Source organism: Leguminivora glycinivorella, chromosome 24 (genome assembly GCF_023078275.1).
Source record: "Leguminivora glycinivorella isolate SPB_JAAS2020 chromosome 24, LegGlyc_1.1, whole genome shotgun sequence".
NCBI classification, from domain to species: Eukaryota; Metazoa; Arthropoda; class Insecta; order Lepidoptera; family Tortricidae; genus Leguminivora; species Leguminivora glycinivorella.
This window is the reverse complement of record NC_062994.1, coordinates 7,642,279-7,665,733: the sequence shown is the minus strand read 5'-3', so window position 1 is coordinate 7,665,733 and position 23,455 is coordinate 7,642,279. Positions and strand designations below refer to the sequence as shown.

Below are 23,455 nucleotides of genomic sequence, written 5' to 3'. Positions count from 1 at the left end.
TGATTTCCCTTTAATATTGGTTGGTAGGCGGATATCATCTCGCTCGAATCTAGAGCAGAGCCCAACTGGGGAAGTACCTCCGCCTTATAAAAGACCGCAGCCAAATAGCACTAGACCCTACTCATAGTGTTGTGTTTCTGCCGGTGAGTAAGGCTGCCAGAGCTCAAAGGGGGTGCGGTGTGCTGGTGACGGAAGGATCTACGAAACTAATTTGTTCCGTCTATTGTTCTTTGAGTCGTCGGAACCCGAACCCTCCTTGGAACTTGTACACTACTTTTTGCAGTGTACTTAACCCAGCAAAAAGGAGTGTACAAGTTTCTTAATGGGTTGGCAACGCAGGATTTTAGGGTCATGTAGTTCGATGGGATCGATCCAGATCGAACTACATGACCCTAAAATCCTTTCCACGGAACGCCATTTCTACAGTAGAAAAGTGCGTGAAGCCATTGAAATAAAAAAACATCGCAATTTCAATCGGGACGAAGGTTTTAGGATCTCATCCACATGGAATCCTGTCATTAATAAGTGTAAGCCGAAAATAATATCGACAGTCGTTAAATCAAATATATAAAAATATATTGTGTTGTATGTCGACAGAGTAACATCCCTAGTGCGCAAACAGTTCAAGTTGATAATCAAAACCAAGTGCGGGTAGTTCGAAAAACTCGCGCGGCTGTCAGAAGGTGTTGATGTCATTTCAAGCCAGTCTTCTCCGAGACCACGGGGACAACGCCGTCCTTGAAACGTTGGAGGTCAGTTTAATATGTAGTTATACGCGATTAAGTTCAAATGACACAACTTGAGTAGTAGGCGTTCATAAGTTACGGTGACCGCTTTCTATCAGGCGGACCGCATGCTTGTTTGCTACCGACGTAGTATAAAAAAGATCATGATCAATAATCACTTTTGCGGAAATTCACGTATAGTCGTATTGTAAAATATGCACACAATACATAAATAAGTAGGTATTATACTTTGATCGCATAGGTATCATCGGTACACGAGTGCACGTATTTATATCTAATACCTACAAGTAGGTATGTAGGTATTATTTTGTTACAGAATCTATATACCTTACAACAATATTTTTTCATGGGATTCAAAATGTATCTTGAATTCGATAAACGTGAACATGTAGGTATAAATGATTAACAAATCTTCGATAAAAAGTATTTTAATGCGAATTCCTTATTATTTAACAATCAAATTAATTGCATCCGCATCCGCACTGTCCGCAGATGGAGACGGATCCGCAGGCGGGCACGCATCCGCCGAAGTCGACAGCGCCGAGCACGGGCACGGATCCCTGCACGCAGGTGTTGCCGCACGCGTCGATGTTGCCGGACACGCCCACCTGTCCGGTGCCGGTGCCGCCGTACGAGCCGCAGCTCTGCGAGCTCAGGCCGGACGAGTATGAGTACTGGTTACAACCGCATATCTGGCTCAGAGCGGCCTGCAATAATAAAATACAAAAGATGTTATAGAATACTTACGTAAGCAGCACGATGCGGAAATGAGTGCGTGACTTTTTTTTAGCTAGGTATGTATAAAGGTAGTTCAGTTATAGGTCAGGAATTAAGTATTGTAGGTACTATCAGATGCAAAAGTGCATGGAGTAATTATATATAATTTTTTTGATAAATTCGCCATGCACTTTTGCAGCTAATAGTACAATCATATTGACGACTTATTACTCGGAGAAAGAATGAAACTTTGTAATGAGAAAAGTTGTTTGTTTTTAATACATACGTACATATTGTATTAAAAAGGAATAGATCTTCATTTTACATAAATTACAATCTCCTAGTAGAAAACATCACTTAGCTAAGGGTTCATATTCATTAAAACAGACTGACGGTTTCTTTATGAAAATTTTGGTACAGAATCCTAATAACACTTATTAAACTTTCACAATCATTACACATAGGTTCACATAGGTGAACCTTTTCAACGAGGCAACGCTGACCTTGAAACATCGGAGGTCAGTTTAAAAACGTAGTTGTAATACTATGCAATGAAGTCTTAACTCTGTTAATAAAATATATTTTTTCTTACCTGAATCAGGAGAGCCTGAATGCAGAGGACGAGGACTGCGAAACGAGACATTTTATGAATATTCTTGGGGTAAAGAAACCAGAATGCTTGAAAAAATCTTATTTTTCTCTTTTATACTGTTATAATGGGCATTTAGAAATAGGTTTGCGATGTGCAACACCCTAGTGTCTTTCAAAATATATAAATGATTTTATATATTGTTCGCCACGTCACGTTCGTCTAAATAATGCAATCATTGACTTACTTAAATGTATAATTAAATGTGTCCCTTATCTTCATTATTTGCTTCATGCAAGACCTGTTAAAGAGTGTATAAAATACGAGGGCTGGTGTTGATAGTTCATTCTCTGTTGAAAAACCAGTGGAATATACCAAAAATGGCATTCAAAGTTGTAGTACTTTGCGCATTCGCTATTTTGTCCAGGTAAATATTTTACAATAACTATTTTTGTAAAAATCGTAAAATAGGCTTAAGTCACAAATAAGTAAAATTGACAAGATTTTCAGTTTCCATAAAAGAGACACTGACTTAATTTTGTCCTGTGCTTTTGTATCATTAGTTGGTATGCCATATAGGCAAAAGAATGTTGGAGATGAAGGTTGATGGATAGAGCGGGAGGGGTAAACCCAAACAACGATGGATGAATTGTGTGAAAGAGGATATAAGAAAGAAAGATGTGAATGTGTTGAGATGACGAAAGATAGAGGAGAATGGAAGAGGTAGACGTGTATACCTACCGACCCCATATAAGGGTAGGAGGAAGAAGAAGAAGAAGAAGAGTTGGTATGTCAAAACTTCAAAATAGCATTGACTCGATCAGCATTGTTCTTTTGTTTTTTAGATCACCGCTGCTCAGAAATATGGCTGCAGCTGCACCTGCCAGTCCGTCGAGGTGTCCAATAATGGTGGAGCGCTGATTGTAAACAGCGCTGGCCCCATCGCGCCGTCCGGCATCGCCGTGGCCACAGACCTCGGCCTGTCCGGCACCCTGGATCTGTCCGGCACGCTGCCGTACTTGAGCGCTGTGGCGTTTGAGGGCAAATTCGACACCAGCGGTACCGCGCCTGTGTGCTACGGCTGTGGGGACAGCGTCGCCATCACACAGCAGATCGGTGGATCCAGCGGTTCCAGCTCTAACCTTTATGGTTGCGGTTGTGGAGGACGTTAATTTTTTCACCCTTTTGTACCTGTTCTACACTTTTATATATAAAAAAAATGTTGTATAAAATTGTCGGTTTATGATTCATATATTCCCCCCGTGGCAATGAGTTCAGAATATCATCACCCCCTTTCCCGTGGGTGTCGTAAAATCGACTAAGATACGTTCACAATCATGGTTTGGGTGATGGGCTTGCAACCTGTTACTGCAATATCACGATTTCGATTTCTATAAGGCTAGAGGCATTGAAATGGGAGCATTTTCATACGCCCTGGCTATCCCTTTTGGAGATACAGACGTGTATTTATGTATGGATGGTTAAATTAGCGATCAAAACTGTACCTTAACCTTGACCGGTCGCGTTTTATCGCATATCATGGCATGTGTTCAGTTTAGTATGTATATACCTACTCGTACACATATTTTGTAGGTAAGAACGTGACTTAGTAACAAGTGATAAAGAATAAGCAATCATCTTGGCCTTGATATGAGTGTAATAGTTTATAACATAAATAAATAAATATTATAGGACATTCTTACACAGAGTCCCACGGTACATAAGGTCAAGATGGCTTGTGTTGTGGGTACTCAGACAACGATAGGTATATAAAATATATATATTACATTACTTATATACATAGAAAACATCCATGACAGGAACAAATACACCCAAATATCTGTGCTCATCACACAAATAAATAGCTCTTACCGATTCGAACCCGGGACCGCGGCGTAGCCGGCAGGGTCACTACGCGCTCGGCCAGACCGGTCGTCAAATATGCATTGAAAATTAGCATCTGTAAGATCGAAGAGTGATATTTTCCTCCCTGTTTATGATATCTATTACAATCCATTTATTTATTTGAAGATGCAATTTTTTTAATGCTGATTTTGCTCTCTGCAGACAGATCAAAGCTTGTCGAGATCATTACAGCTCCCATGGCCACCACCTATTTTCATGGTTATAATTACTGCATCTTCAGATTGGTATGTGATATAGAGAGTAGGCCAATCCGCCAAGATTTGACTTAGGTACAATGATTTGCGAGTAGGTAGGTATAAATGGTATGGGGTATTGGTGCCTTACAACCATGTTCCCGAAACCCCCTCACAAAAGCGCGGTGGAACACCCCAGGGGGTTTAGTCCGTGAGAGTCGGACATACCCACTGGCTTTCTCCCGGGCCAGTGGGATCCATAATGGATTCCCCCTGAGTCAACAAAAAAAGGTATAATAGGTAGGGGTTAGGTAAACTGTGACTGAAATGATGATCTTAAAAAAATATTCAGCTTATTAATTTTATTTTGTTTAATATTAAACCTTAATTTTTGCATCCGCATCCGCACTGTCCGGAAATGGACACGGAGCCGGAGGCAGGCACGGTGCCGCAGAACTCGACCGTGCCGAGCACGGGCACGGAGCCGACGACGGCGGTCTGGCCGCTCGCGCCGATCTCGCCGGTCACGCCGACCGCGCCGGTGCCCGCGCCGCCGTACTGCGCGCCGTAGCTCTGACTGTAGCCGGGCGCGCTCACGCTGATGCTGGGTGAGCTGTAGCCGATGTTGACACTGGGGGCACTGAGGTTTATTTTCTCTACTTCGATGAGGCCGGGGGACCCGTAAGAGCAACCACACTGTTGGCTGAATACCGCCTGCAAAAAGGGAAAAGCTATTATTATTCCAATGTTCGAGTGGATTTCAGTAATTTTTTTAGTTTTAAAAAGCGACATAGGTATAAAAACGTTTTGTGAATCTCAAAATTTACATTAAAACATGCCTCTTTACGTAGAAATCTTTAGAAATTATATATTACTAGCTTTTACCCGTTTCTTCGCCCGCGTAATAAAAGTATTCATTAAGATTTTCATTTGGATCCGTAGGGACCGTAGGTTTCTCTGTAGGTATATTTATCTGCGATTATTTCGATTGCACGTAATACTTTTGCTTGTAATGATTGTAGAAATATTACACATCGACCACAGCGTAGGTAATTCTATATACGCTGGGGAAACCTTTATAAACATCCCACATAGCCCGTATTTCGACACTATGATCGGTAAAAAGTACTTTTTTCTATTATCCCTTACAATTTTTTACATTTTGCTTATACTTATCGCAAACGTAATCTTCAAGCAAGCAAACAACGATCGTCTTAGAGCACATTGATTGTAAGAGACCGCCGACCAATTATCCGTATCCCTCTAACGATACCCATATCCGTATCCGTATCCGTATCCCTATCGCTATCGCTATCGCTATCGCTAACGCTATCGCTATCGCTGTCGCTATCGCTATCCCTATAGCTATCCCTATCGCTATCCCTATAGCTTTCCCTATCGCTATCCCTATCGCTATCCCTATCGCTATCCCTATCGCTATCCTTATCCCTATCCCTATCCCTATCCCTATCCCTATCCCTATCCCTTATCAAGATGTTTAATGATATAACACTTTAAGTTCTCGCGCATTGTACACATATTTAAAGTCACAACATACAGGTCGAACGCGATTAATTAACATTATTTTTACCTTTTCTCCCAACGTTTCGATTTAAAGTCACATACAGGTCGAACGCGATTAATTAACATTATTTTTACCTTTTTTCCCAACGTTTCGGCCAGGTTGCACTGGCCGTGGTCGCGGAAGACTGACGTCCCAGCAAAATGTCACCGGAGATGTAAACAACACAAAACTACCCGATATTAATTTATATAAATGTTCGGGGTAGACAAATAAATATAATCTACCCGCTTTTAGTTAATGTTTATTTCCCACCATGTTTATTTTAAAGGTAATAATCACGTTCGACCTGTATGTGACTTTAAATATATGTTTAATGATTTCTTATCAAGTGCTAAAATATAAAGTTTCATGGTTTTATCTTTTAAAATTAAGAAATACCATACAAACTTTCAACCTATTTTTCAACCCCTTCATCCCTTTTTTTCGAAATAAAAAGTAGCCTATGTTCTGTCTCAGGGTCTAAAGATTGTCTGTTCCAAATTTCATCAAAATCGGTTGCGTGGTTTAAGCGGGAAAGCGTAACAGACAGACAGACAGAGTTACTTTCGCATTTATAATATTACTAGCTTTTACCCGCGGCTTCGCCCGCGTAATAAAAGTATTCATTAAGATTTTCATTTGGATCCGTAGGGACCGTAGGTTTCTCTGTAGGTATATTTATCTGCGATTATTTCGATTGCACATAATACTTTTGCTTGCAATGATTGTAGAAATATTACACATCGACCACAGCGTAGGTAATTCTATATACGCTGGGGAAACCTTTATAAACATCCCACATAGCCCGTATTTCGACACTATGATCGGTGGGTAAAAAGTACTTTTTTCTATTATCCCTTACAATTTTTTACATTTTGCTTATACTTACCTATCGCAAACGTAATCTTCAAGCAAGCAAACAACGATCGTCTTAGAGCACATTGATTGTAAGAGACCGCCGACCGATTATCCGTATCCCTCTAACGATACCCATATTATCCGTATCCGTATCCGTATCGCTATCGCTAACGCTATCGCTATCACTATCGCTACCGCTATCGCTATCGCTATCCCTATCGCTATCCCTATCGCTATCCCTATCCCTATCGCTATCCCTATCCCTATCCCTATCCCTTATCAAGATGTTTAATGATATAACACTTTAAGTTCTCGCGCTTTGTACACATATTTAAAGTCACATACAGGTCGAACGCGATTAATTAACATTATTTTTACCTTTTTCCCAACGTTTCGGCCAGGTTGCACTGGCCGTGGTCGCGGAAGACTGACGTCCCAGCAAAATGTCACCGGAGATGTAAACAACACAAAACTACCCGATATTAATTTATATAAATGTTCGGGGTAGACAAATAAATATAATCTACCCGCTTTTAGTTAATGTTTATTTCCCACCATGTTTATTTTAAAGGTAAAAATAATGTTAATTAATCGCGTTCGACCTGTTTGTGACTTTAAATATATGTTTAATGATTTCTTATCAAGTGCTAAAATATAAAGTTTCATGGTTTTATCATTTAAAATTAAGAAATCCCATACAAACTTTCAACCTCTTTTTCAACCCCTTCATCCCTTTTTTTCGAAATAAAAAGTAGCCTATGTTCTGTCTCAGGGTCTAAAGATTGTCTGTTCCAAATTTCATCAAAATAGGTTGCGTGGTTTAAGCGGGAAAGCGTAACAGACAGACAGACAGAGTTACTTTCGCATTTATAATATTAGTATGGATAAGTATGGATATAGTAATATAGTATATATAGTATATAGTATATATAGTATAATAGTATAATATAGTATATATAGTATAGTATAGTATAGTATGGGCATTTATAATATTAGTATGTAAAAAGTAGCCTATGTTCTGTCTCAGGGTCTAAAGATTGTCTGTTCCAAATTTCATCAAAATCGGTTGCGTGGTTTAAGCGGGAAAGCGTAACAGACAGACAGACAGAGTTACTTTCGCATTTATAATATTAATAATAGTATAATAGTATAGTAGTATAGTATGGATGGATAGTATGGATAGTATGGATTGCGTAAATATGTTATTTAATGCAACTCACAACTTGTGTATGGTTTTATAAGCTGCTTCTCTATGACCATCCCGATAGAATACGGAATAGTGCTTCTCGGAGATAGCTTATAGAAGGTAGGTTGTACATTTGGGATATAAGGCGGGTACGCAAAGTTCAGCTACACAGCTTCACCTCCGTAGGATTGCCTCGTGTCGTAAAAAAGGCATGCAAATAATTTGTGCAAAATCTACATGTGATTGTCAACAAACATGTGTCTGACGCTTTCTTATTTTATTGGTGTAGTTGTGTATTGACTATTTTTCTGCTCAACGGAGCCGGCAAGCGGTAACTTTGTTTAGCGCAGCGACTTAAAATTTGACGCTTTTCGGCCGGAGGAGAGAAAAATGTATTTGAAGATTTATTATTAACTTTCTTACCTGAATCAGGCAAGCCTGGGCACACAGGACGAGGACGGCAAAACGAGACATTCTGATGAGTTACTTTTCCTTGTCAAAAGAAATGTAATGTTTCAACCAAACTTTCTAGTACTTATATACTAGACATTTACATAACATAAAGAAATTGGGTCAGCGATAAGAAGTCCTATTTCTTACAGTGAAAGGCGATATGCACGTGACTAAATTACAAAAATATGGCAAATGAACATTTCACATTTCTTTAGTTAAGTAATAGATAACAAGGGCAAATAAAACTAGGTGGCAGAATTTAAAAGTCACAGTTACTTGCACTATTCTTTTACTTGTAATATCATTAAAAAGGTCACTTACAAGTACCTATTATTCAAAATGGCATTCAAGGCTGTAGTATTCTGTGTATTTGCAGTTTTGGCTCAGCAGGTATTAATTCCTTTTCAACCACAAAATATGTAAAAATAAACTACAACAGAGTGAAATTACGTGGGACGGTCGGCCAATAGTTTATTAATGCAAAATAATTTATACCTATAATTTATTGTTACAAGTTGTAAAAAAAATATACCTAATGTTTGGAAAACTATGTAAATTATAATTTCTGTATAATCTGTCTTACATTGTTTTGCTCTGGATACGTAGCTAGAAATTTTAGTAACTTTTCGTAACTTAACGACGTATTAACATCGTTTTTATTTTTAGCTTGGTTTGAATCTATTAAGAAAAACTAAGTTCTCGTACGTTAGGTATATCACGAACAAAAAATGCCTATATCATACATTTAAAACGCTCACGGCTACCAGTTCACATCCTAAATTATAATTTTTTATAGTAGGTAATCAATATTTTACTCGTAGTTCGTTTATTAATATGTTTTTTTTTGTTGACAGTCTCTTGCTAACTCTTATCTTTCAAAATCGAGCTGCGGCTGCAACTCCGGCAAAGTACTTGTCAAAGAAATCGACACAATCGAAGAGATATCTTCAAACCGATAGCTATTGCCCCGAAAAGCTATTCTAGCAGCTGCGTGTCCATTGATCTCCCTACCAGCGGGGGCGCTATGGCTATTACTAGCCTTGGTCCCATCGCGCCGTCCGGCATCGCCGTGGCCACGGAGCTGGGCCTGGCGGGAGACCTGGAGCTGTCCGGCGAGCTGCCGTACCTGAGCGCCGTGGAGTTCCAGGGCCAGTTCGACACCAGCGGCGCCGCGGGCGTGGCGTACGGCTGTGGGGACTGCATCGCCATCACGAACGAGATCGGCAACCCGACCGGCGTCAACGCCAATATCAACTCCAACAACAAAGTCGTCAGCGTCTGTGGATGTGGGAATTACTAAATCGTTTTAATAAAGTAATAGTTATACATACGAATTTCTTGTTGTTATTTTGTTATCAAGAACGCTAAACAATATTTCAGAATCTGAGCCGTGGTCCTGGGTTCGGTTTATTTGTGTGATGAGCACAGATATTTGTTCCTGATGTTTTCTATGTATATGTATGTATTTGTCTATTTATGTATGTATATATGGTCGCATAGCACTCATAGTACAAGCTTTGCTCCGTTTGAGCTAAGTTGATCTGTGTAAGGTGTCCCCAATATTTATTTTATTTATTTTATTTTATTTTATAGGTACATTAATTAAGTGCATTAAATACAGTCTGACTAAAAGGAGTAGAAATTAAAAAGTGGCATTGTAGTGGCATCCCATCAAATCAATACGTGTGAGTAAACGGGACGACACTGTGATTAGGGTTGCAAATAGATTTTTTCAGACTTGTGAAAAAAAACATGAAAAATAACCTACCATCCTGTTTTTTATTTCAGAATTGTGAAAAACAACATGAAAAATAACCTACCATCATTATGATTTTTTTTCTCGATATATATTTTTTTTAGATGAAAAAATAATACGACAATAACGGTTTTTCGTGAGTTGTAACATTTCAATAACAATAACGTACATTTTAATTTGATAAACATTCAGTATACAAACGTTAATTGGGGAATCCCCGATGCGGCGTGGAGCGCAACTAGGTATAGATTTCGTAAATAAAGTTAATAAATTTTTTAGTAGTAAGTAGTTTTATAAAACCAGAAATTAAAGTTAATAAATTAATTTCGCTTAATAGTTTCATAAAGTCTAAAAACCCTATAAAAGTATTAATTTCTTTGCAAATTTTGAGATTTAGGACTTTGTCAAAAAACATATTCAAAAAAATTGTTTTTTCACTTTTTTTTTCAGAAAAAAAACGTTTTTTGCAATCCTAACTACGATGTTGCCACATTTATTTCTACTCTTTTTGGTCAGAGGGTAAGGTCAGCAGACAAGAAAAAAATTCTCATAGTTATTTTCTTGTCCTATTCCATCACTTGGCGTCGGAGCAGCATGTCTTTTTCTTCCATACTTTTCTGTTGCCCGTCATCGTTCACTTGCAGTCGTTTCGTGTGATCAGTCCATTATTTCCCTTGGTTTTATTTTTAGGTGCCTTGAACATTACGAATGAAAATGAGAGACGTTAGGCGATTTGCTTTTACTTTTTTCTACCAACTATGAGTGCAACTTTTAAGCTTCCTCTTACACATAAACGAGTATGTAGATATACTCATTCCTTAAGCTATCCACTTTCGTCACATAAATTACGATAATATGTTGTCGCTTACCATCAGGCGACCTGTCTGCTCGTTTGCTTCCTATCCCATAAAAAAAAATGAAATGTGTCACGTTCATATAAGGATTAGGACAAGAGGTTCGTACTGAATAACAATAAGTTATTTTTTATATTTGGTGCTATGCGAAATCTCAAAGTTGTCTGGAAGAGATCGCTCTTTAGTGATACCTCTAAAACTGCAAGTACTATTTACTAAATTATACGTTATTAATTGTTGTACTGAATATGCATTGTGCATACTACATTAAGTACCAAAGTTATTTGATATTTAAATATAATAGGGTTATACCTAATGTAAACCTAACACTTATGATTCATCGACATTTCGTTTACCTAATATCGGTTCAACTTTATGAGGCGCTTCGTCATCAACACACCTACATAGTTATTTCGCACAAAATTTACTCATTATGCGGCATTTATGTATTATGATATTTTGATGGCATGGCCACATAAAATTAACATCGTGGAAAAGGTCGTTTGATTTATTTTCCTACTCCCACTGCTGGACAAAAGCCTCTCCAAAATTGACATAAGGTCAACCACAGGCAATCAATTATTAACTATTTAATTAAATTATGGAACATAGTGAATTGGATGCAAATGTTGATGAGACAACTCATGACTCGTGGAATGACTTTGTGTTAAGCATACCAGATAAACAAGAGGAACTAATTTTGCTTCATGTCAATATAAGATCTATGATTAAAAATAGCTCACACCTAGATTACTTAATTACCTGCTGTCCAGTTGTAATTCACTTGATAATTGTCACAGAAGCCAACCTAAATGATGAAATCTCATGTTTGTTTGAATTAAATGACTATGTAATGTCTACTAAATTGCGTGTTAATAGAAAAGGAGGAGGTATAATAGTTTATGCACATAAAAGCATTTCGTTTGTCAGTATACCTGTCAACACATTAATGTTTGAGTGTTTGTATGGAGAAATAATTACCCCAAATGGATACAAAACGCGTTTATATTCTATATATAGGCCCCCTAACTTAAATCCTGTGGGCTTTATAAATGAGTTGACAAATTTGTTATCAGCATACCCTGTATACTCTAACTTTATCATTGCGGGTGACATGAATATAGATATAGCCGACACTAGCAATATTGTTAACTATTACCTTGGTAGCCTGAATGAATTGGGTTTTGATTGCTGCATTTCTCAACACACTAGAGTGGAATCCACCAAAAAGGGCTTGTCCAGCTCTTGCATTGATCACATTTTTGTCCGGCAAGTGTTCCGGGGTGGCTCGACAGCACATTCTATCCGCTCTGCTGTGTGAGAGAGAGCTTTAGCTGATCATTATATAACAGGCCTTGCAATTATCAATGCTAACCACGCAGACTCTTTTAAAAAGTTATGTAAATTAGATAACGAAAAAGTTAAGGAACATTTAGTACAAATTGACTGGACCCCTGTGTTTCAATATAAAGACCCAAATGCAGTAACAGACTTTATTATTGACAAGTTTCATTCTGTTTACAATAAATGTACTTATATGGCAAAAAATAAATTAAACACTAAGTCAAATCACACAAACTGTACCTGGATATCAGACAACTTAATTCAAATGTGTAATAAGAAGAAAGAGTTACTGAACATCTACTTAAGTGATACTAGTAATAAGCATAATGAATACATTTATAAGCAGTACAGGAACAAGACAAATAAAATGATAAGTAAAGCCAAAAACATATCCACAAAAAAAGAAATTTGTGATAATTTTAAAAACCCTAAAAAAATGTGGGCTATTATTAACAGATTGACAGGTAGAATAATTAAAGCAGTTGATGAGCTACTCCTTAAGTCCTTCAGACTAAAGGCAAAGGAATTGTCGGACAAATTTGCTAGCGACTTTGAAAATAATGTTAAGAATGTATTTGTGACTTGTGACAGGCCATTACTTAGTGATCAAACTTACAATAACACCCCTAGGGTAACTTTACGTTTAAAAAAAATTAACGAAGATACACTTTATAAGATCATTTCAAAAATAGATGACAAAAAAAGCCCCGGATATGATAAAGTTAGAGCCAAAGACATTAAATTCATCTCTGAATATATGACTCCAGTACTAATGCACCTTATCAACCTATGCATTTCTCAGTCCAAATACCCAGATAAATTAAAAGTAGGTATTGTAAGACCCATACACAAAAAAGGGAGTTACTCTGATACTAACAATTATAGGCCGATTACCATCCTTTCATGTATAGACAAAATAATAGAAAGATATCTGGGTGACGTAATAAATACCTTTTTATCCAACAATAATATTATCCATGAAAAACAGTTTGGTTTTCAAAGGAATAAAAGTACCTCGATGCTGTTGTCTTCATTCACAGATGAAATTAATGAACACCTAAATAATAGGAAGCATGTTTTAGTGGTATTCATAGATTTCAGTAAAGCGTTTGATACTCTAAATTATGACACACTTTTCAAAAAAATGTGGCAGAATGGCATACAGGGCCCGGCTCTGGACTTACTCAAAAATTACCACAATAATAGATATAATGCAGTTAGTATAGCCGGTGAACTGAGCAATATGAATCCCACAATATATGGCACCGCCCAGGGATCGATACTCGGGCCGACTGAGTATCTGATATATGTCAACGACATGTGTAACATATTCAAGCAGGGCTCTGTGTACCAATTTGCTGATGATACTTGTCTAATAGTGGCCCATAGAGATATACTGACAGCACAAAACATGATGCAGCATAACTTTGACCTATTGTGTAAGTGGGCACATGATGTAGGGTTGTCGATTAACTACAAAAAGACTAAATTAATGCATATCCGATCACCTTACATAAAAACCCCTGTCATCCCAAGTGTAATTGCACACGACCATCATTGCATGCACACGAGTACTACCCATTGCAATTGTGTCTGTCTTGATATAGTAACTGATCACACTTATTTAGGACTTATAATTGATAACAAATTTAATTGGAGCCAACAGGTAAACCATGTAACTAACAAACTAAGATCACTTCTGTCAAAATTATCTATACTAAAGCCAAAGTTGCCCTATAGTACACTTAGAATGCTTTATATGTCGCTTGCAGACTCTATCATAAGTTATGGCCTGTCAAGTTATGGTAGGACATTTAAATCATACCTTGACAATATATATAAAATACAAATAAGATTGTTAAAAACCATTGTACCTTTAAAAATAAAATTCCAGTATAGAAATAAATATGAAAATCTATTCAAATATTGCAGAGTCTTACCTGTCTATGACAAGGTCAACCTAGCTATTGTAAATCAATATATTTGGAAACTTCCTGAATTAACAAAAAGAAGCAGACCAGAAAACCTGAGAAATTTAGCTAATATTCCAACTTTTGTATTACCAACCAGCACAAATGAGTATGGCAAAAGAGTATGGACAAGTGTCTTGCCACGCGCTTTGAATAGATTTCCATATGATTCAATCATAGAAAATAGAACAGATAAGCAAATAGTAAAGTCATATAAAAGTATGTTGCTGAACAATCTACCTAATCTCTGAATTGACATAAATGTAGTTAAAATGTAAGTATATTATTATAATACTAACTTTGAAACTGTAATGTAATGCATGATCTCAATTAGACCTAACTCAATTAGAATCTAAATAATAATAGATTAAGAGTTTTGTTTGTATAAATTCTATAAATGACTGAAATAAACAGTTTAAATTTTAAAATTTTTTTACTTTGCAAATAAAATAAAATAAAATATGCTATTATGTGCGGGTCTCCTATTCTTATAACATACTTATTCTACAATTTTTGACAACATTGCCAACGATCTTTTCAATAATGGTGACAAAATCGCGTCCTAGAAAATAAAATAAAAACAAGAAATTCGTATGTATATCTTTTAATTTAATAAGACTACCTACATAATTTGGCTTCAGTATTTGCCACAACCACAGACGCTGACGACTTTGGAGCCAGAGTTAATATTGGCATTGACGCCGGTCGGGTTGCCGATTTCCTGCGTGATGGCGATGCAGTCTCCGCAGCCGTACGCCACGCCCGCGGCGCCGCTGGTGTCGAACTGGCCCTGGAACTCCACGGCGCTCAGGTACGGCAGCTCGCCGGACAGCTCCAGGTCACCCGCCAGGCCCAGCTCGGTGGCCACGGCGATGCCGGACGGCGCGATGGGACCGAGACTGGTAATAGCCATAGCGCCTCCGCTGGTAGGGATTTCGATGGACACGCAGTTGCTCGAATAGCTATTTGAGGCTATACCTATCGGTTTGTAAGATATCTCTTCGATTTCTTTGACAAGTACTTTGCCGGAGTTGCAGCCGCAGTTCGATTTTGAGACATAAGAGTTAGCAAGAGACTGTGAACGAAAAACATGCAAACATTTTTAAATGAGCTGAATTTAAAACATGTAAAATATACTACTCATTGAGACATTGATCTACTAATTAGCTATAATATAACTTTTTTTTAAATATCTGAATGACTTATTAGAAGACTATTTTAGGTATGTTCATGCCAGATTTCAAAAACTCTTCAAGAATCTTTTTAAAAACAACATTGGAATAAGATTTTTTGTAAACAAATAAAAAAAAAACCTACTCGATCAAGAAAAAGTAGAACAACACATTTTTAACATTTTTTGTCAAAATGGATTCACCATACCTGCTGTACAAAAACTGCAAAAGCACAGAAGACAACAGCCTTGAACGCCATTTTAATGTTACTTTCGTTATAGATAAGTAAATGTGACTTAAGGGATTCTGCTGCCTACTTTTATAACCCTCCTTATCTATTAATGAACTACGCAAACGCTATTTTTTTGTAAAAAGTTGTTATCAATTTATGTTACGTGCATTATCACCTTTCACTAGAGAAAGGCAACATAGATTTCTTTATAATTAACCTAATTTCCTAATGCTTTATGAAATGTTTTTGTATAAATATGGTAAATAAGTTAGTAAAATCATTACATTTCTTTTGACAAGAAAAAGTAACACATTTCACGATGTCTCGCTTTGCTATCGTCGTTCTGGCTCAGGCTTGTCTCATTCAGGTAAAAACTTGCAATCATAAATACAACACATTATACCTTCTTTTAAGACATATTTTTCAATTCCATTCAAAAATTTTATTTCAGGCAAATGACCCATAGATATATACATTCCAATAAACATAAAATCACAGAATTCAAACATTAAAAGGTCGTCTATAAAAACATTAAAAATCCTATCTTTATTTATTTAAAATATAAATAAAGATAGGATTCAGACTAGGGTTGCCAACTTTTTTTTAGGAAAATATAGTATTTTAAAAAATTCCATCAAAAAAATATAGTACACCGAAATAAAATATAGTACGGTACACATAATCGATAACCAAGTCGTAGAGATCGTTCTTTCTGTCCACTCTAAGGGGCTCCATTCGGTTTTCATCGATTTTTGAGAAGTTTTGTGTTGCATTGGTTCTCTTATTTAAGTATCGTCGAAAGTTATATGGCCGAATATCACTTCCCAACTCACGTTTCGCGCAATTTTATTCCGCCGAATGTTCATTTCCCAACTTATTGTTTTATTTGCCAAGCTCACATTTACCAACTTAACATTTGGCCTTTTTTAAAAAAGCAAATTTTCATGTTGTCGCATGTTTTACTTAGCATAATATATAACTAGTTATTTATTGTATGTAATGTACCAAATGTTTTATTGAACACCAACAATATATATGGCGTATTTCGAAAAATATGCAATATTGAGTCTTCTATCACTTTCTAATTTTATTGACAGGTATGCAATTTTTACTTACGTACCTATTAATATTATTTTAATTTCAATAGTTACCTACTTACTTTTTTCACAAGACCCATATTTGAAAAAAATACCCATATTATGAGTACTTATATTTTTTATGAAATTTGACATTGTTTTAAAAACATTTTTACTTCAATGAAATCTAGACTTTTATAAAAATGCAAAAGCGAATTTAATTTTAAACTAATTAAGGCAAAAATTTTGACCAAAGAACCAGTTTCGGTCCTAAAATAGTTCAACTTTGATGCTAAATATCACAGAATCAATAAGCTGTGAAGTAGGTACCTAATCATGGGATGCTAGTTTGTTTAAAGACGATTCTGTAAATATGATAGGCTTTAGAAACTATCGTAATATTCATAATACCAATGGATTGAAATCGAAGCTCATCGTAGTAGAGAATCCCCTTAAGAAATGTCGTTATTTAATATATCATGGAAAAAATACAAATGTTTGCAAACAACGGTGGCTTTATACGTAACTGCAATATTTGCAGGTCAGAACGAAGTAATAAAATGTACAGTGAAGGTCAAATATGAATAAAAGCGCGAGCGGAGCGAGCGCGAAATTTTTTTCATTATCAAAACGCCGCTCCTGGCGGTTTGGCCCTAGTGTAAATTCGCCACTGGCATGGACCCCAAAAATATAGTACTTTTGCGTACTATATATGCTTCATATAGAATATAGTACGCTGGGCCAAAATATAGTACAGTACTATATTATATAGTACGAGTACGATTGGCAACCCTAATTCAGACATTAAATAACATAAGTAATAAAAGTCAAAAAACATAAAAATTTAAATTATTAAATCTATTTCGATATTTACATTAAATTAAACACCACGCCTATATAATAGAACCTATTATGTAAAGAGTTCCAGTGTCTCCCAAATGTACCGGCAGGATTTTTGCTTTACTTGCCTTAGTAATATTATAATGATGTTCAAGTCCCAGTTTTAGTAGATAGGATAAAGTAAGGAAATAATAACAATTTTCGTTGAAAATAAGTAACTGATCACTTTTTTATGTACAAATGATATCACCTATTTAAAAGTAATGGACAGAAGTGAAGTGAAATAATTAAAATGCAACAATAGCATAATTATGAAATGATGCCCTTCGTCCGTGTTAAACATGACATGCTGCTCTAATTTCAAAACGAAACATGTTATTTGTTAAAAAAAAACATGATATGTTTAAAATATTAACTTCTTGTGTGTCTTGAAGGAAATATTAACTAACAATTTTGGGTTTTAAAATAATTATTTATTGTAGAAGTATTACAAAAAAAACAAATCTTATTAGATAACTAAACCTAAAAGCACATTACGACACCAGTACGTAAAGTATGATAATTTTTAAATAATCTAGTGCTTGCTGGAGCGTAGGTATCATTTACGACGGGGTCCTTTCGGAGACTGAGAATTTAATTTTTTTGCAGATGGCTTTGAGCCAACAGTTTGGCTGCAACCAAATCTCCTACGGATCCCCCGGCCTCGTCGAAGTCGAGAAAGTATGTCTCAGTGCTCCCAGCGTCAGCATCGGCTACAGTTCACCCAGCATCAGCGTGAGCGCGCCCGGCTACAGTCAGAGCTACGGCGCGCAGTACGGCGGCGCGGGCACCGGCGCGGTCGGCGTGACCGGCGAGATCGGCGCGAGCGGCCAGACCGCCGTCGTCGGCTCCGTGCCCGTGCTCGGCACGGTCGAGTTCTGCGGCACCGTGCCCGCGTGTGGCTCCGTGTCCATTTCCGGACAGTGCGGATGCGGATGCAAAGCTTAATTTTGTAAAAATATTAAAGTAATAAATTATAACAGTGACATGTTTGTTTATTATTACTCTAATCGATTTTAGTAGATCTTGCCTAATGTGCGTAAAGTGAAGGTTAAGTGAATTTCGTCATTTTTATGAATGTTTGAGGTTTAAAATAATTTGCAAAGTCACTGCCAACTAGTACTATAAGCTTGGTATGACTTTAAAAAATAATTATATGAGAAATAAAAGTAAAATGAGTACAGATATTGCCAATTTGCCACACGCCTTACTTAAAGGCAGATCTTTGCTGGTACCTCTTAGTTTTAGAATGATTTATCTGTAGTTGTAATATGTAATATGTACTAGTAATAATAGTATATATATAGTAAGATAACAAATAAATTATACCTTTGAGTAGATAACCATAACTAAATTTAATTCAAAATTTTGGGTAAGGTAGTATTACGACTTGCAAAATAAGTATAAGAAGGTACTCGGGTTCGAGACCGCTATGGACATATATTTCTAAGCAAATCTTACAAAAATATATATGCAACTGAAAGTCATAAATATTTAGATATTTATTAGTACCTTAGGTACTCATATTAATCAAAATTATTTAACGAGATGAAAATAAAATATTTCAATTTTTATAAGCCTGTAAAAATAACATATCAATAACGTTTTACAATTTTATGTAAACACGTGGTAGGTGGAAGTTCAAAAACATGAAGTCTTTATTTTAGGTACGCGATTTGACAATTATCGAAAAGAGTAGTCTTGTCATCACATTCACCTATCTCACGTTTTTCTCTTCAACCATTTGACAATAGCCGCCTTTACACAGACGCTCTATCGCGCGTGATACAGCAATCGCGTGTGAAAGAATGCGCGTTCAAAGGTGGCGGGAGAGGAAGGGACAGAACGCGCGATTGCGTCTGCCACGCGGGCGCGCAATCGCGTGGCTGAAGTTGTCTTTACACGTACGACATTCGCGCGCGTAAGATGGCTCGTGGTCTAAAGAATTGGTGGTTGAATATTACCTACTTGCTCTTTATAAACCGATACTATTAATAACAATAATAACGCGGTCTATCGCGCACGATTAGACTCTACAGACACGCTCTTTCGATAGAGCGATTGTGTAAAGGCGGCTATTGATTGTAAATTTATGTAAACTGTTTATTTATGAACATAATCGTTGAAGTGTAGCTCGAACGAAGTTTATGTGTAGACTAATTTAGAACTACTTGTGTCTTTGAGGCATAAGTAAGGAAAGAGTTGTAACTCCATACATCAGTAAATACGGGTTATTTGTATAGGCATAGTAAAGTGACATCTAGCGACAATCACGCGTTAACTAGCGTAATTTATCAGTACTGCTACTTGTCAATAAATGTCACGACGAACGAAATTCTAATACTCACCATTTTTTATTAATCAGTACTCTATTTTCGCTGTCGCTATTTGATGCGTGATTGTCTCTAGATGTCACTTAACTATGCCTATATAAATAACCCGCATTTACTGATGTATGGAGTTACAACTCTTCCCTTACGCTTGTGTGTTAAGCCTGGTAAAGCTTCGGCCACAATCGTATGAACTTCAAGTCAGAGATCACGCGTTCAAAATATCGGTCACACACATACATACATAATATGATACATATTACTTACACCTTTATTTGTTTATTTGTACCTGTGACTTTTTTATTTATTGCTGTTTTTTTCAACTCTCATTAGAGCTTTCAAAACTATCAACATTTGAGCATAACATCTCTTTCACTGTTGCCATACGGTAAAAAGTTCAATACATTTATAATGTATCCCATAAACATTGTAGACATCTATAACCCGAACGATTTAGACCACGTATTTATGGGGATAGTACCAGTTAATAATGTTATATTAACAAAGGTCGAATTTTATGTGTCTCAATTAAACAATATGGGTTGTTTCACCGACAAAGTTTTGATCAACAATTCATCGAAAAGTTAATTTCCGAAATAAAATTATTGTATTGTATTGTATTTTAATTTTAGTAAAATGATTAAATTTTTTCAATTTCTCTTTCTTAGAACTAGTGCATAATTCAACGAATAACTATAATTACGTCATCTCTCATTCATATACTAGTAAAAGTACTTTAATTGACAGAATTACTAAACGCCATAATTTACTTCATCGAGGTAATTAACACAGCGAAACAAACAGCGAATGATCACAAAAAAACAAATGTCTTTCAAAATAGGTCAGGTTTGAACTGCGAGCCCGCACAGAATCGAATGGTGATTTTTTATTGTTTTGTCTTTGCACATCACCAAGACTATAGATGCCAGATACAAAAAGCCTTGCGAAGCAATGGAGTTCAAGAAAATAAAATAATAACAAGAAATTCGTATGTAGGTATAACTTTTAATTTAATAAGACTATCTACACAATTTTTCTTTAGTATTTGCCACAACCACAGACGCTGACGACTTTGGAGCCAGAGTTGATATTGGCGTTGACGCCGGTCGGGTTGCCGATCTCCTGCGTGATGGCGATGCAGTCCCCACAGCCGTACGCCACGCCCGCGGCGCCGCTGGTGTCGAACTGGCCCTGGAACTCCACAGCGCTCAGGTACGGCAGCTCGCCGGACAGCTCCAGGTCTCCCGCCAGGCCCAGCTCGGTGGCCACGGCGATGCCGGACGGCGCGATGGGACCGAGACTGGTAATAGCCATAGCGCCTCCGCTGGTAGGGATTTCGATGGACACGCAGTTGCTCGAATAGCTATTTGAGGCAATACCTATCGGTTTGTAAGATATCTCTTCGATTTTTTCGATTTCTTTGACAAGTACTTTGCCGGAGTTGCAGCCGCAGCTCGCTCTTGAGAGATAAGGGTTAGCAAAGACTGTCAACAAAAAACATGCAAAAAAATTAAAATGAGTTTGAATTTAAAAACACGTAAAATATATTACTCATTGACAGATTGATCTGCTAGTTAGCTATATTTTAATTTTAAAACTGAATGACTTCGAATATTTTTTTAAAAGACAACATCGGAATACGATTTTTTGTAAACAAACAAACGAAAACCTACCTACTCTGTCAAGAAAAACAAGACAAAATAGGATTTACCGTACCTGCTGAATAAAAACTGCAAAAGCACAGAAGACTACAGCCTTGAACGCCATTTTTTAATTCGGTAAAAGTAACTGTGACTAAATGATTCTGTTACCTACTTTTATTTAACCCTTCTTATCTATTGCTTAACTACGCAAACACTATTTTTTGTAAAAAGTTGTTAGCAAATTATAATACGTGCATTATCACCTTTCACTAGAGAAAGGCAACATAGTTTTCTTTATCATTAACCTAATTTCCTAATGTTGCATGAAAAGGTTTGTATAAATATGCTAAATAAGTTGGTTAAATCATTACATTTCTTTTGACAAGGATAAGTAACACATTACACGATGTCTCGCTTTGCTGTCGTCGTCTTCGCTCAGGCTTGCCTCATTCAGGTAAAGATTTAAAACTCAAAAGTCATACATACACGGTGAAATAAAAAGGACCCTTCAAATTTTGAATAGTGACTTTTGGGGTCAGAAAACCACTTTTACTCAGCTTTTACCAATGCTGAAATCCCAAAAACAAATTTGGCTGTTTCAATTTCATACATTTCGACTATCATGATGCGACTGCTCATTTATATGCAACAACCAGATTTTTTTTCGCGATTTCAGTATTGGCCCCATAATAAAAGTTGTTCATTATGCCTCAAAAGTAACTATGCAAAGTTTGAACGGTCCTTTTTATTTTATTTCACCCTGTACATACAACACGTTGTAATTCTTTGACAGAATATTTTTCTGCTGAATATTGTCCCTGATAAATGAATAGGTAAATCAAGAGTAATGAATACCTACTAAAAACTTTCGATAAAAATAAGTTAGACCTGAGTAAAGTACCCAACCTTTTCTTTGTAAAATATTATTTAAAAAAAAAAGTAAACTAAACGTAAAATACCGATGTAGGGAACAAATCAAATTATTTTATGAAACAAATTATTTTTATTTTTTTCAGTTTATAAACGTAAAATAGTCAGTGCTTGCTGAAACACATCATTTAGAACAGCCCTCTCTATTCATATTACAATTCAGAGTATGAGAATATTTTTTTTTTTTTGCAGATGGCTTTTAGCCAACAGTTTGGCTGCAACCAAATCTCCTATGGATCCCCCGGCCTCGTCGAAGTCGAGAAAGTAAGCCTGAATGCTCCCAGCGTTAGCATCGGCTACAGCTCTCCCAGCATCAGCGTGAGCGCGCCCGGCTACAGTCAGAGCTACGGCGCGCAGTACGGCGGCGCGGGCACCGGCGCGGTCGGCGTGACCGGCGAGATCGGCGCCAGCGGCCAGACCGCCGTCGTCGGCTCCGTGCCCGTGCTCGGCACGGTCGAGTTCTGCGGCACCGTGCCGGCCTCCGGATCCGTGTCCATTTCCGGACAGTGCGGATGCGGATGCAAAGCTTAATTTTATAATAATTAAAGTAAGATAACAGTGATATATGTTTATTCATTATTAGCTTGCCCTATGTTACAATCAGCTAAGTTGGTAGGTAAAAATTTTTATAACCCCCGACATTGAAAGGTCATAATTTACATTCTAAGTTGAGATGTAAAAAAATATTTTGCACCAGATAACCCTGAATGCAAAACTGCTACCCCCGAATTTTTCGGGATATTTTTCAGTTGTTATTAAATTTGTTATTTACCCACTATAAAATACTAAAAAAAGAATCGGGTTAAATGGGTTAATTTCAGGTGTAAAAAATATTTTGCACCGGTTACTTGACAATCGTCAGTCACTACACGTCACTGCTAAGTTTTCAGTTGTTTCTAAATTTGTTATTTTGGGTCAATACTCAATATAGAGTGAATTTGGGCCAAAATATAGGTTACATTCACCCACTCTTCGTTTGACTTTAAAAAATATGTATTTATAATGGATATCAATGGGGATGATCTGATGATGGAGCACGGAGGTAAGAAGTCGCCAC

General features: G+C 36.8%; 7 protein-coding genes across 7 annotated transcripts; 3 read left to right on the top strand and 4 right to left on the bottom strand.

Moving 5' to 3' along the window:
• Positions 1-1,158: 1,158 nt before the first annotated feature.
• Positions 1,159-2,121, bottom strand: LOC125238987 (chorion class A protein Ld5-like). The gene is made up of 3 exons (XM_048146488.1): positions 2,056-2,121; positions 1,922-1,961; positions 1,159-1,488 (listed from the first exon to the last, which is right to left on the bottom strand). The coding sequence occupies exons 1-3, from the start codon at positions 2,104-2,106 to the stop codon at positions 1,208-1,210; spliced, it is 372 nt and encodes a 123-aa protein (XP_048002445.1). The 5' UTR covers positions 2,107-2,121; the 3' UTR covers positions 1,159-1,207.
• A 645-nt stretch (positions 2,122-2,766) lies between these two features.
• On the top strand, positions 2,767-3,284 carry LOC125238986 (chorion class CB protein M5H4-like). Its single transcript, XM_048146487.1, has 2 exons — positions 2,767-2,775; positions 2,898-3,284. The coding sequence occupies exons 1-2, from the start codon at positions 2,767-2,769 to the stop codon at positions 3,222-3,224; spliced, it is 336 nt and encodes a 111-aa protein (XP_048002444.1). The 3' UTR covers positions 3,225-3,284.
• A 1,214-nt stretch (positions 3,285-4,498) lies between these two features.
• LOC125238927 (chorion class CA protein ERA.1-like) lies at positions 4,499-8,238 on the bottom strand. Its single transcript, XM_048146419.1, has 2 exons — positions 8,183-8,238; positions 4,499-4,865 (listed from the first exon to the last, which is right to left on the bottom strand). The coding sequence occupies exons 1-2, from the start codon at positions 8,231-8,233 to the stop codon at positions 4,536-4,538; spliced, it is 381 nt and encodes a 126-aa protein (XP_048002376.1). The 5' UTR covers positions 8,234-8,238; the 3' UTR covers positions 4,499-4,535.
• A 6,486-nt stretch (positions 8,239-14,724) lies between these two features.
• On the bottom strand, positions 14,725-15,572 carry LOC125238914 (chorion class CB protein M5H4-like). The gene is made up of 2 exons (XM_048146406.1): positions 15,517-15,572; positions 14,725-15,211 (listed from the first exon to the last, which is right to left on the bottom strand). Exons 1-2 carry the CDS (start codon positions 15,565-15,567, stop codon positions 14,774-14,776), a joined length of 489 nt encoding a protein of 162 aa, XP_048002363.1. The 5' UTR covers positions 15,568-15,572; the 3' UTR covers positions 14,725-14,773.
• A 271-nt stretch (positions 15,573-15,843) lies between these two features.
• LOC125238926 (chorion class CA protein ERA.1-like) lies at positions 15,844-18,447 on the top strand. Its single transcript, XM_048146418.1, has 2 exons — positions 15,844-15,907; positions 18,105-18,447. The coding sequence occupies exons 1-2, from the start codon at positions 15,860-15,862 to the stop codon at positions 18,441-18,443; spliced, it is 387 nt and encodes a 128-aa protein (XP_048002375.1). The 5' UTR covers positions 15,844-15,859; the 3' UTR covers positions 18,444-18,447.
• Positions 18,448-20,810: 2,363 nt separating this feature from the next.
• LOC125238937 (chorion class CB protein M5H4-like) lies at positions 20,811-21,586 on the bottom strand. Its single transcript, XM_048146429.1, has 2 exons — positions 21,542-21,586; positions 20,811-21,309 (listed from the first exon to the last, which is right to left on the bottom strand). Exon 2 carries the CDS (start codon positions 21,137-21,139, stop codon positions 20,864-20,866), a length of 276 nt encoding a protein of 91 aa, XP_048002386.1. The 5' UTR covers positions 21,140-21,309; positions 21,542-21,586; the 3' UTR covers positions 20,811-20,863.
• A 288-nt stretch (positions 21,587-21,874) lies between these two features.
• Positions 21,875-22,930, top strand: LOC125238985 (chorion class CA protein ERA.1-like). Its single transcript, XM_048146486.1, has 2 exons — positions 21,875-21,922; positions 22,591-22,930. Exons 1-2 carry the CDS (start codon positions 21,875-21,877, stop codon positions 22,927-22,929), a joined length of 387 nt encoding a protein of 128 aa, XP_048002443.1. The 3' UTR covers position 22,930.
• The last annotated feature ends 525 nt before the right edge of the window (positions 22,931-23,455 follow it).